This window comes from Setaria italica, chromosome VIII (genome assembly GCF_000263155.2).
Source record: "Setaria italica strain Yugu1 chromosome VIII, Setaria_italica_v2.0, whole genome shotgun sequence".
Classification (NCBI taxonomy): domain Eukaryota; kingdom Viridiplantae; phylum Streptophyta; class Magnoliopsida; order Poales; family Poaceae; genus Setaria; species Setaria italica.
In genome coordinates, this window is record NC_028457.1 from 28,060,299 (window position 1) to 28,072,805 (window position 12,507).

A 12,507-nucleotide genomic window follows, 5' to 3' on the forward strand; every position below is an offset into this window, starting at 1 on the left:
GATAATGTTGATTCCCACCATTCAAGGCTACAACCTCGTCCTCTACGGCTGGCCCAAGGAGGTGTACGAGAACAGGCGGTGGCTGGGGCTCAACGCCGGCGTGTTCCTCATCCGCAACTGCCAGTGGTCGCTCGACTTCCTCGACGAATGGGCGCGCATGGGCCCCGCATACCCGGACTACGCCGCGTGGGGGAAGAAGGTGAAGGGCGCGCTCACCGACAGGGACTCCGACGTGGCGTGCGACCAGTCGGCGCTCGCGTACCTGCTCATCACGGGCCGGGAGCGGTGGGGGGAGAAGACCTACCTCGGCACCGACTACTACTTCCAGGGCTACTTCGCGGAGATCGTGGGCAAGCTCGCCGGCGTCGCGGCGCGGTACAAGGCGGCGGAGCGGGGGGCCGGCCACGCGGGGCTCCGGAGGCGGCACGCCGAGAGGGAGCACCTGCGGTACGCGGCGGCGCGGAACGCGGCCGTGAGGGCCGCCGTCCCGGGCCCCGACGGCGGCGGGCAGTCGGGGTGGCGCCGGCCGCTCATCACGCACTTCACGGGGTGCAACCCCTGCGGCGGCAGGCGGAACCCGATGTACTCGAGGGAGCTCTGCGAGGGAGGGATGCGCCGCGCGCTGGGGTTCGCCGACGACCAGGTGCTCCGCGCGTACGGGTTCCGCCACGCCGGCCCGCTCAACGACACCGTGCTGCAGCTGCCGTTCGACTACCCCGCCGCGCGCAACAGATGACCATCGCAGCAGTGAAGGAATTGGGCCTATTTTGGGCCTTAATTGTATCCTGTTTCTAGCTCTTATTCTTCGTCGTCAAACATTTTGTGGTATGCAATACCCCATCTTGGCCTCCAGGAAGCTCCAAGAATTCCAAGTTTCCAACAGAAATTATACTATTTATAGTAGATGTTTGCAAAACTTTGGCGCTCTAATATGATCTTCGATTGTCAATGTTGCCTCCCGCTCGTGGGAGTTAAGTCAGCCGTACGTAGCTGTAAATATCTCATGTATGCCTTTTTTTGGGCAATATCTCAGTTAGCACATGGTATCGAATTTTCAAGAAATTTCATAGAAATTTCATACATAAACACAAGCTTCATTGAGCCCTTTCTAGGTTATGTTTGTTTCAGCTTGGCATCGTGGAATTGTAGCTTTTGCAACAACAAGCTGAACAAACGAAAATTTTTTCTCTCAGATTGTAACAATCTACAAATCAGCATTCTGAACTGTCACCACAAATGACAAATAAATGAGCACGTACTCAACCGCAAAATGTAGAAAAGAGGAAAAGGCTTCACGGGGACACCTTTTTAGCTAGATAGATCGTATCAATGAGAAAATAGCTTCATCGAGCAATTCTCTAAATCTCTAAATAGGAAAAAAAAAAGTCATCGTTGAGGCATTTTAATTCCAATATCGAGCAATTCTCTAAGGTCCTGTTTGGATCCTTGGAATTGAATTCCATTCTAATAATCATAATTTAGACACAAATTAATTAAACTAATATAATTGTATGTAGAATATATTTGTATATTATTGTTGGTCATATAGGAGAGATACTTATGTGCTGCACTTCTGTTACAGGGAAGTGAGTCAAAGAGCGTGCTATAAGTTGCATATTAGAAATATAGCATGAAGATCTATAGAATCAATTTCCATCTCCCACCTCCATGAATTTAAGATAGACTTATATCTAAACTTTGGAAAGATGTGAAATGCCACATTCCAAGATAAATAGCCTACTTCATTACCTAGATTTCAATTCCTTCATTTTGAAGAGATCCAAACGGGGCCTAACATCTCCGTCCCCATCTCGCCTAATCCACCGGAATCAATGCAAGCAAGCAGGCAGGCAGGCGCAAAACGCGCGCACTATACGACTGGTTTATTTGATTATTTCTACGGCCAAGCGCACAAAAATATTTCAGAGTCAAGAGAGCAACCAGGAGGGAGATTCTCCGGCTAAGGGGGTGTTTGGATACGAGGTGCTAAACTTTAACAGTGTCACATCGGATGTTCGGATGCTAATTAGGAGAACTAAACATGAGCTAATTATAAAACTAATTGCATAATCCTGTGCTAATTCACGTGACGAATCTATTAAGCCTAATTAATCCATCATTAACAAATGGTTACTGTAGCACCACGTTGTCAAATCATGGACTAATTAGGCTTAATAGATTCGTCTCACGAATTACACTCCATCTGTGCAATTAGTTTTGTAATTAGTCTATGTTTAATACTCCTAATTAGCATCCAAACATTCGATGTGACGGGTGTTAAACTTTAACACCAGGGAGCCAAACAGGCCCTAAACCCAAGCCTGCAAATCTGCAGCGAAACGTGCGGTGCCCCTGCGCATTTCGTGGGCGCACCGACACATGCACGCGCGCACCCGATAAACATTAGAGTACACTGTACGCTATGTATGCTCTCTAGCTAGCTCGTCGGTGGCGGCGATCGAGCTAGCTAATTTGGTAGAAAATTGGCTGGGCACGTTCATCTAACAAGCTAAAACATTAGCTTGGCTCAGCTCGTTATGCAGAGCTAAATCGTTTGAGGCTTACCCTGTAGCCCCCTGTACAATATTTGCACAATTGCCGTTGCAAGGCGCATGGGTAGTGATGGCACACGAACCATACTCCCTCCGTCCCGGAAAAAATGCATTCTAATTTTGTCCTAACTCCGTCCTGAAAAAAATGCAGTTCTAATTTTATCCTAAGCCAAACAATTTTAAATTTAACTAAGTTTATGCAGATATGTATAAAGATTTATGATACGACATATTTGTTATAAAAGTTGATACCATTCATTATAATTGGTCAAAGTTGGGATAATTTGACTTAGGACAATACAAGGACGGAGAACACCGTCTTTTCTCTTACATGTCATGGAAATAAAAATCGCTACTATAGGAGCGTGTGTTGTCACCTCGGTTCTGCGAAAGGAGCGAGAGAGCCATTACCAGCATAGAAGGAGGTCCGGACCGCTCGTTCGACCAAAGAAATCGTGAATCGGCGGTTTGACCGGCTCGGTTTGTTTAAAAGATTAGTTATAGGATAGAAAAATCGGATCTAAAAGGCATATTCGGCGGTATACTAGGCTGAAAGTTGGCCCCATGCAGCATCCAGCGGCCCAGAGCGCAAAATCAGATAGAAATTAGAGTAAAAAGAGGAGAACAGCGACTGTTACTTCTGCTAACCATCCGGTGACCGATCTACGTGTGAATGATGGGTGTATACATAGATTATGAGTATTATTGAACCGTGGTTCGACTGATTGTGCCAATGAACTACCGAACCGGTAGCCTCGCAGGTTCAATGACCGGTCTAGTTTTTCCTTCTACGACTACCAATGAGTTTCATGATTTTGGGCCACTACCAGTTATCGGTGATTTTCATGTTTTTCGTTTGAAGAGAGAAGTGGGAAGGTTAGCTGCCGGTCTATGTATTAATAAAGAACGAGAGTTTCATATTTTTCTGGCAGGTGAAAAAAAATAATGTGTATCTCGATAAAAAGGCATTTAGTTTTTCTTGGCATTGCATGGGTTCGGGGATTTGGTTGGCAAGCGATGCAAAAAAAATTGTTTGATGAGATCGGGAAGAGGCAACCTCTTATCCAAGATTAGCACCTACAGCTCGGGGTTTGTACCAAAATAGCTGAGCATATATTATGTACTATTTTAGCCTACTAATCAGTTCTTGTCACTGATTGTTGCTCGGAGATTGTTCCTTGCTGATTCACCATTACCCTTGGGAATGACTTGCACTATACTCCAACACCGTCGGCTAGTAGTAAAAAAAAAAAAAAAAGGCAAAGAAAGCATGCAATCCCATCGCCCATCTCAACAAAAATGCTCGGCAGTAGCTTTGCTTTTGTTTTGGTTGCTGGTTCGGCTCGTTTCCTTGTAGACTTCGTGGCTTCTTTTCTTGCACAACTCCTGGACTGCATGCACCTGGAGTCTCGTTAGAACTGAATGAAGAAGAAGAACAGTTTGCGTTCTATGGTGTTTCGATGGAAATTGAACGGCTGTGATCAGAAATGCAAAACCCATGCATAACCTTGTTTTGTTTTCTTGATAAACTTAGGGTCTGTTTGGTTCCTCTTGCTAAACTTTAGTTGCTAAAAGTTGCTAAATTTTAGCAAAAGCTGTTTGGATGCTCTTGCTAAAAGGAATTTAATGAGCTGTAAAAAGACCTATCTACCCTTATTAAAGGTGCGCAGGAGGGGGGAGACAAGCAATAAATGAGGGGTATAAGTTGTCCAGCCCACCTTTTAGCAAGTTTTAGCAACCAAAAACTTGCTAAAGTGCTAAACTTTAGCAACTTAACTTTAGCAAGTTTTAGGGCCTGTTTGGGAAGGGGGTGTTAAAGTTTAACACCCCCTTTTTAACAGATTTTAACACTTTTGGTTGCCAAACACAAGTGTTAAAGATGAAGTGTTAAAATTTAACACCCCTCTTTTCATAAACACACGGAGGGGGTGTTAAAATGTGCTAAAGGTGTTAAAAGTGGTCCCCCTCCCCACTTATTCCCTGGTTGCCCCCCTCTCTCTCCTCTTCTCTCTCCTCCACTGCCCCCATCTTCCTTCCCCGATCCGCACGTCGCGCACCGCCGCCAGTCCGCCCGTCGCGCCGCCGCTGGTCCGCCCATCGCGCGCCACCGCCGGTCCGCGCCGCTCCTGCGTCGGGATGCCACGCTGGGCAGCACGCGGCGGGCTCGCGCGGGCGGCAGGCGGCGGCCAGCGCGGGCGGCCTCGCGTGGGCGGCGGCTGGCGCGGCCGGCGGGTGCGGGCGCGGGCGAGGCCGATCCGGTGGTGTGGGGACCGGCGGGCGGCGCAGGTGGTGGCGGTGGGGGCTCGGGCGGGCGCGGTGGTGGCGTTGGGGGCTCGGGCGGGCGCGGCCGCTAGCGCCGCGGTAGGGGACGCCGGCGGCGGGGCGGGGCCGGAGGCGGCATGCGCAGGGGAGGGGCCGACGGGGCGGCCGGCAGCGCCGACGCCGACGTTGGCGCCGGGCACGGCGTGGACCGAGCAGGGGTGGGGCCGGAGGCGGCAGGCGCAGGAAAGGAGGAAGAAGGAAGGAGGAGGAAGGAGAAGAAGGAAGAAGGGGTATTTGGCTGCCATTGAGAGGAGTAATGAGGGGTAAAGTTGTCAATTACAACCTAAGGTGTTAAATTTTAACAGATCATCCAAACACCTCAAGATACTAAAGTTTAACACCTTTATTTGAGGGTGTTAAAGTTTAACACCCTGTTAAATTTTAACACGCCCTTCCCAAACAGGGCCTTAGCAAGGGTATTTGGCAATTTAGCAGCTAAAGCTTGCTAGCTTTTTGTCGCGTGAGATCTCGACTGCGGACTGCCACATTGCACAGCACGAGCCCCAAAAAGCAAAAGAAAAGAGAGGGGGGAGGAAAAAAAAAGCTAATCATCCGCCTCGTGCGTGACCCCTCACGTGATCGATCGCCCGAGCTCCAACGACGACGGCAAGAACAGCCACACCCGGAGCTGGAGACGGCTGTTTTATAAGTCAGAAGGCGTCGATCCGCTTGTACCCGGCCAACCACGGCGAGACCGTGCCACCGGCGAACCGCTCCACGCCGCGCCAACACGGTAACACGGAATGGCCGCGCCGTCGGAGGCCTCGCCGCTCCGCGTCTCCGCGTTTCCGGCGGCGAGCAACAAGCAGCACGGCGCCGCGCCGGCGCCGAGGCTGGCGGGCCGCGCGCGCGACGCGCTCGTGTTCGCGGCAGGCGTGGCCGTGGCCGTGCTCGCGATCCTCGGCGCGCCCGGGATGAGCAGCAGCCTGCTGGTGGCCACCACCGTCCCCGGACCGGAGGACGGGCTGCGCACGTTCTACGACGACCCGGAGCTCTCGTACGACGCCGTGGAGGGCCGCCGCCTCACCGGGTGGGACGCCAAGCGCGCCGAGTGGCTGCGGTCGCGCGGGCTCGGCCGCCGGCGGAGCGCGCCGGAGCGCGTGGTGATGGTGTCCGGGTCGCAGCCGGAGCCGTGCCCCGGCGACGCCGGCGACCACCTCTTGCTCCGGTTCCTCAAGAACAAGCTCGACTACTGCCGCCTCCACGGGATCGAGCTGCTCTACAACAGGGACGTTCTGCAGCCGGCCATGAAAGGCTACTGGGCCAAGATCCCCATCGTGCGCGCCGCCATGCTCGCCCACCCGGAGGCGGAGTGGATTTGGTGGGTGGACTCCGACGCCGTCTTCACCGACATGGACTTCTCCCTCCCGCTCGCCACGAGGTACGCCGGCCGCAACTTCGTCGCCTACGGCTGGCCGGACAAGATCGAGATAAAGTCGTGGCTGGCCATAAACGCCGGCGTGTTCCTCATCCGCAACTGCCAGTGGTCGCTCGACTTCATGGACGAGTGGGCGCGCATGGGCCCCGCCTACCCGGAGCACGCCCGGTGGGGCAAGGTCGTCCGGGACGCGCTCGCCGACAAGGGCGACGACGCGTGGTGTGACGACCAGTCGGCGCTCGTCTACCTGCTGCTCCACAACTGGGAGAGGCTGGGGAAGAAGGCGTTCATCGAGACCGAGTACTTCTTCCAGGGCTACTGGTTGGAGATCGTGGACCGGCTCGACGGCGTCGCGGCGAGGTACGAGGCTGTGGAGCGGCGCGCACCAGCGCTCCGGCGGCGCCACGCGGAGCGGGAGCACCTGAGGTACGCGGCGGCGCGGAACGCGGCGGTGAGCGGCGCCGTCCCGGGCCCAGCGGGCGGCGGGGAGAAGGGGTGGCGGCGGCCGCTCATCACGCACTTCGTGGGCTGCCAGCCCTGCAGCGGCGGGAGGAACCCGATGTACTCGAGGGAGAGCTGCGAAGACGGGATGCGCCGCACGCTGGGTTTCGCCGACAACCAGGTGCTCCGCGCGTACGGGTTCCGGCACGCCGCGCCGCTCAACGACAGCGTGCGGCCGCTGCCGTTCGACTACCCCGCCGCGCCCGCGCGCAGATGACCGTCTCTGTAATGAGTTGGGCCCATTTGGGCCTTAATTGCACCGTGATTATAGCTCTTTATCACCACCCCATAAAACCTTTTCTAGTTTGGTCATCAAACTACTTCCTGATTCCTCCATTTTAAAATGGAAGTCCTAATTTTATGCTAAATTAATCTTCTTTTAACTTTAACTAGTTTACAGAAAAATTATTAATATTGACAGTACAATATAAAATGCACTAACAAGTAACAATAATATTGCTTGCTGAATTTAACATATCGATGTTTCATGTAAACCTGATGAAATTTAGAGAAGTTTAACTTATGATAAAATTAAAATGATTATATTTCCGAACCTCTTGGAATTACTTTTTTTTTTTGAAACGGAACCTCTTGAAATTATACTATTCTTACTTCCTCCCATTTTTTAAAAAATAGAGGAACCGCATCTCTACAAACTTTGGTGCTCTAATTTGATCTCAGTTTGTCAATGTTGACTATCCCTTGTGGAGGTTTAGTCAGCTCTACTGTATGTTGAACAATTAGGTCACATAATCAAAATCAATCTAAGCTGGTTTACCATGAGTAATACTTCATATATGTCTTGAGATTGGAATCCTTTTCTTAAGAAAATGAAAGTTGCTTCGTCGAAATCAATATAAGCTGGTTTACCATGGTAATACTTCGTATATGTCTGTTTTAGCTTGGGATATTGGAATGTAGCCTTTACAATCACAAGCTGAAAAGAAACAAGCGGCTTTCACCTCAGACTTTAAGATCCACTAAGGTTGTAACAATCTGCAAACTGAATTGCTACAATGAAACAATATGCTCTCCCCAGCTTGTAGATTGTTAGAAATATGCTTTCCATGAGCTGAAACAAACAGCCTTAATAGCTAACTTCTCGAAAAAAAGAATATATAGCTTTCAGCCTACGTTTGGCAGATTATCAAACCTCAGATTATGTGTTATTTTACTTTGATCAGAAATTTACATCGCACGACAGACAAAAAAAAAATAAAAAAAATCTTCGTATTCAATCAACATATGACGAATTATTTTGGTTCGAGGAAAATATAACAAATGGGGACATATTCAGATGCAAAATGTAGAAAACCGCTAGCACGGTTAGCACATGGTGGCTAGATCGATAAATTCACTGAAATCATGTTTTTATATGATGTTATTAGAAAAAAAAGCTTCATTGAGCAATTATATGTATATAAGAAGAAAATGCTTCGTTGAGGTTCTTTAATTACAATACCGACTATAATTAGCCTTCTGCATACTAGCTACTACTATCTCATCTCTGATTGGCCCAATCCACCAGCTATAGTGGAGTAAATCTGTTATTAATCCAGTTAATTGGCAAAGCGATGCAAGCAAGCAGCAAGCGCAAAACCCGCATCCACATTGGGGTCTATTTCTAATTTTCCACATGGTCAGGTAAAAAAGAAACATTTCAGAGTCAAGATTCTCTTGCTAACCTAACCTGCAAATCTGCAACAAAACGTGCATTTTGCGTGCATTGCACCCGACACGCACCCCAAACATAGCGCAAAAGTCTATGGTGACTTTAGTAGAAAATTGGCTCAGCACGTCTGTCTAACACAAGCTAAAACATTAGCTCCGTTCAGCTCATTATTTTGAGCTTACTTAAACTCTATATTTTGAGACCTACCCTGTACAATATTATTGCACGCTTAACGTTGCAAGGGTAGTGATGACTGGTAACAGACATAACATGAGTGGTTGGTGGCGTCAAGCCACACCGTCTTTCTCGCACACGTCACTGGAAGTAAAAATCGCTACGTACTAGGACTCTAGGAGTGTGTGCCTTGTCACCTCGTTCTCCTCGTTCTGTGAAAGAAGAGAGAGTCAGGCCTGGTTTGGTTCATTTGCTTATTTTTAAGCACCCGTCACATCGAATGTTTAGATACTAATTAGGAGTATTAAACGTAGATTATTTACAAAATCCATTACATAAGTGGAGGCTAAACGGCGAGACGAATCTATTAAGCCTAATTAGTCCATGATTTGACAATGTGTTGCTATAGTAAACATTTGCTAATGATGGATTAATTAGGCTTAATAGGTTCGTCTCGCTGTTTAGCCTTCACTTATGTAATGGGTTTTGTAAATAGCCTACGTTTAATACTCCTAATTAGTATCTAAACATTGATGTGACACTTGCTTAAAAATAAGCAAAGGAAACCAAACGCCCCCTCACTACCAGTTTACTAGGGTTCAAAAATTTCGGCGAGTTTCATGTTTTTCCGCCGGTGAAAGAAATACTATTATTTCTTCAATTTGGATTTTACTGAAATTACGAGAGGATTTTATTGAGATTAAGCAGGTTTGGTAATTAAGGTCAAGTGAATGTTTAGCAACTTGTACTGCAATGGAGGAAGCTCAAGAGGTCTTATATGAATTCAATAATATAGAATTTCGGCTAGCAAATTTTTGTTTGGCGAGATCAAGAGGCAGGTTCTTAGATTCATGGTTCATCTTCATCTTTTAGGCCAAGTTCGGCTTAGTTTCTTATAAATTTCATGGCTTTTTCCTTGCACAACTCCTAGACTACGTGACTGTTTGGATACACCCTCCTAAAGATTAGGACTCCACTTTTAGGACACTTTTAGGACTTGTGTATCCAAACATGGATCCTAAAAGTGCACTCATAAACTTTAGGAGGGCTATTTTCATTAGGAGGGCCAAGGCATCCTAATGGGTTCTTTTTCTCCTAAAAGTGGTCCCCAAACCTCTCTTTACCCCTGTTGCCCTCCCGAAGCATTTAATGATATGAACAGTGCAGGAGCATTTAGAGGAGTAATTGGGGGTAAAAAAGTCATTTTTCCTCTAACATCCTAAAGATTAGGATTCCATCCAAACAACCATCTCCTAAATTTTAGGACTACCAATTTCTGGATGTTTAGGACAATCCTAAACTTTAGAAATTTGTATCCAAACAGGCCCTACAAGCGCCTAAAACTCGGTGGGGACATCACCAGGGGACAAAGGGGTGGTCGGAAGAAGATGAACAGTTTGCATGCTATGATGTTTGGGTGGAAATTGAATGGCTGTGATTCATTGCAAAGAAGCAAAAATTCATGCATCTGAATTTAACCATTTTTTTTCCTTAAAACTTTATCTATTATCTTAATACAATAGTGTTAAAAGAAGCCACCACGATTGCCGAAAGGGTCTAGAACTTCCCACGTTAATCGGAAAAAAGAAAAAAGAATTTGCACCGTCAGATTTTATGAAGATCTAACGGTCTAGACTAACCCAATGAATCCATATCAAATATGGCTAATAAATATATATAAATTCAAAATTAGAAAGAACAAGTCCATATCTAATACAATGATAGCAATTATGTAAATATCATTTCCTATTCAGATTACTTTCACGTTGATGAGAAGGGAAATATACTTTTTTTTAACGAACCTGGCAGGAGAGTTACCGATTATATTAAAATGAAATGAGGCAAAATTGAGCCAGAAAAATAAAACAACACTATGAACTCAGTCGCAATCAGCATCGCACCAGTAGAGCGGAGAGATGTTTCGCTCCCGCCATAATCCACACGGTGGCCTCATCTTTGATCCTCTCGAAAATCATGTTGACAGAAGACTCCTTGCTGCTAAATATTCTCATATTCCTTTCCCTCCAAATTGTCCATGCAACTAGCATAATAAAAGTTCGCATGCCTCTCTTAGAGCAGGAATTTGCTTCTGCTCTCATCGACCACCAATGGTGTAGCGTATCGGCCTGTTGCCAAGCCCTCGGGTGGATTGCTGGCGCCGACAACCAGTCCGCCACCATGGCCCAGATTCTTGTTGTAACCCGGCATTCGGCGAAGAGGTGTAGCGCTGGAAGGGAAATATACTTGCAACTATGTAAATATTATTTTCTAATTTGATTACTTTCATGTTGAGAAGAGCCATCCGCTCGCACCCACCGACCAGTTCAGGTCCATCGTTGCACATCGTACGTTGCATGTAAGGGAATATTAGCAGCCGTAATAATTTCTATTTGTATTTACTACATATATACGAGCGATGACAGGTTCTTCCATCAAATCATAATCTAGCCATGACTGATACATGTATACACAACATGAATTGCTTGGGCAACGGAGCAAGTCGTCGATCTACTAAGCGAGCTGGACACCGTCACACAGTTTACTGTGGAAACAATAGCATGCATCTCGATTGATGTATGGCCAGTCGACGGGAATATAGAGCCATGAGTCTGTCCATATCAATTGCAAACAACATGGATCTAGGATATGGTGGTAATGGTGACCCAGCAGAGTAGCCGCCACTACTGGAGAACTCTCCATCGGTTCGGAACATTAGTATCGGTTAACAATAGCCTCGGTACTAATTATTAGTATCGGGTCTTTAAATTTGATTGTTCCTGGAGATCCTTTAGTACCGGTTTGTAACATCAACTGGTATTAATGCCTATACATTGGTATAGTTAAGCATATTTTACCATGCATGTTACCCACCAGTACCGATAAAGAGGTCTTCATGGTGAATTCAAAAGAAAGCATCCCTTCCCTATCTTAGATTTATTATGTAGGTGAGATGGTAAGGAAGCTACATGCTAGACAGTCTTGGGTTCAAAACCTATGCATCAAATGTGTGCATATTCCGCGTGAAAAATTGCATGTATCCGGATCTTTATATTGGTGTTACCAACCGGTATTAAAGACAAATTTAAGTAGTGGGTTTCACCGGATAGCGGATGCCCAACATGTGGACTCAAAGTAGCAAGCCAAAGATCCTCACCCAAGGATGCAGCATCATGCAGCATCAAATAGCTTGAGGTAAAAAAACATGTAAAACAAAACACGATTTTTATAACTTACTACCGTCTAATTTTTGGAGAACAATACAAAGATCCATGCTTCTACTTCTGATCAAGCTACTAGCAGATAAACAAAGATTAAATGTTACAAATTAGTCCCATAGATTAATAGCTAAGTGATGGCTCAACCATATCATTAGAAGCCTAAGAAATCAATAAATATATTCTTTGTAAGATATATCAATCCTAAAAAATCAGTAAATATGTTGTTGGTAAGATCTATCGAACATTGTCAGAATGAAGCTAAAATACAATACTCACTACCTTAATCAAGCAGCACACCCACACACAACGGAGATCCATGTATATCATTAATTGTTCCCAATATCCTTGTGCGAGGAGGTCGTCTATGGTATGACCATTAAGGGAAAGTTTGGTGCTGTAGCGCTTCAACAAAGAACAAGAATAAAATGTGATGCTCTAGAGATAATGATCCAATTTTTAAGGTTATATGGCTATAAGGAAGTGTCTGCAGGCCTAGATGGTTTATTGACACCTATAGAGATGTTGCCACTATAAAGAGCAAGGTCAAAACTACAATGAGAAGATTTGAGGAAAAACAACATCGGTACGGTGTGTTATCATAAGGCTACCCTACTATTCCAAAATGATAGGTGTTGAGGTATGCATATCTTTTAGAGCAATGATCAAGGAAAAAGTTGATCAAAAGAAAGG

The 12,507-nt window shown here is 46.6% G+C and overlaps 2 protein-coding genes across 2 annotated transcripts in view; both read left to right on the plus strand.

Moving 5' to 3' along the window:
- Window positions 1-886, plus strand: part of LOC101766608 (probable glycosyltransferase 6) — a 1,273-nt gene extending 387 nt beyond the window's left edge. The window contains exon 2 of the mRNA XM_004980528.2: window positions 27-886. Within this exon, the coding sequence (XP_004980585.1) occupies window positions 27-736 (710 nt within the window). The 3' untranslated portion in view covers window positions 737-886. The remainder of the gene's footprint in view (window positions 1-26) is intronic.
- Window positions 887-5,467: 4,581 nt separating this feature from the next.
- On the plus strand, window positions 5,468-7,079 carry LOC101767021 (probable glycosyltransferase 6). The gene has a single exon (XM_004980529.2). The coding sequence runs from the start codon at window positions 5,618-5,620 to the stop codon at window positions 6,968-6,970; it is 1,353 nt and encodes a 450-aa protein (XP_004980586.1). The 5' UTR covers window positions 5,468-5,617; the 3' UTR covers window positions 6,971-7,079.
- Window positions 7,080-12,507: the final 5,428 nt, after the last annotated feature.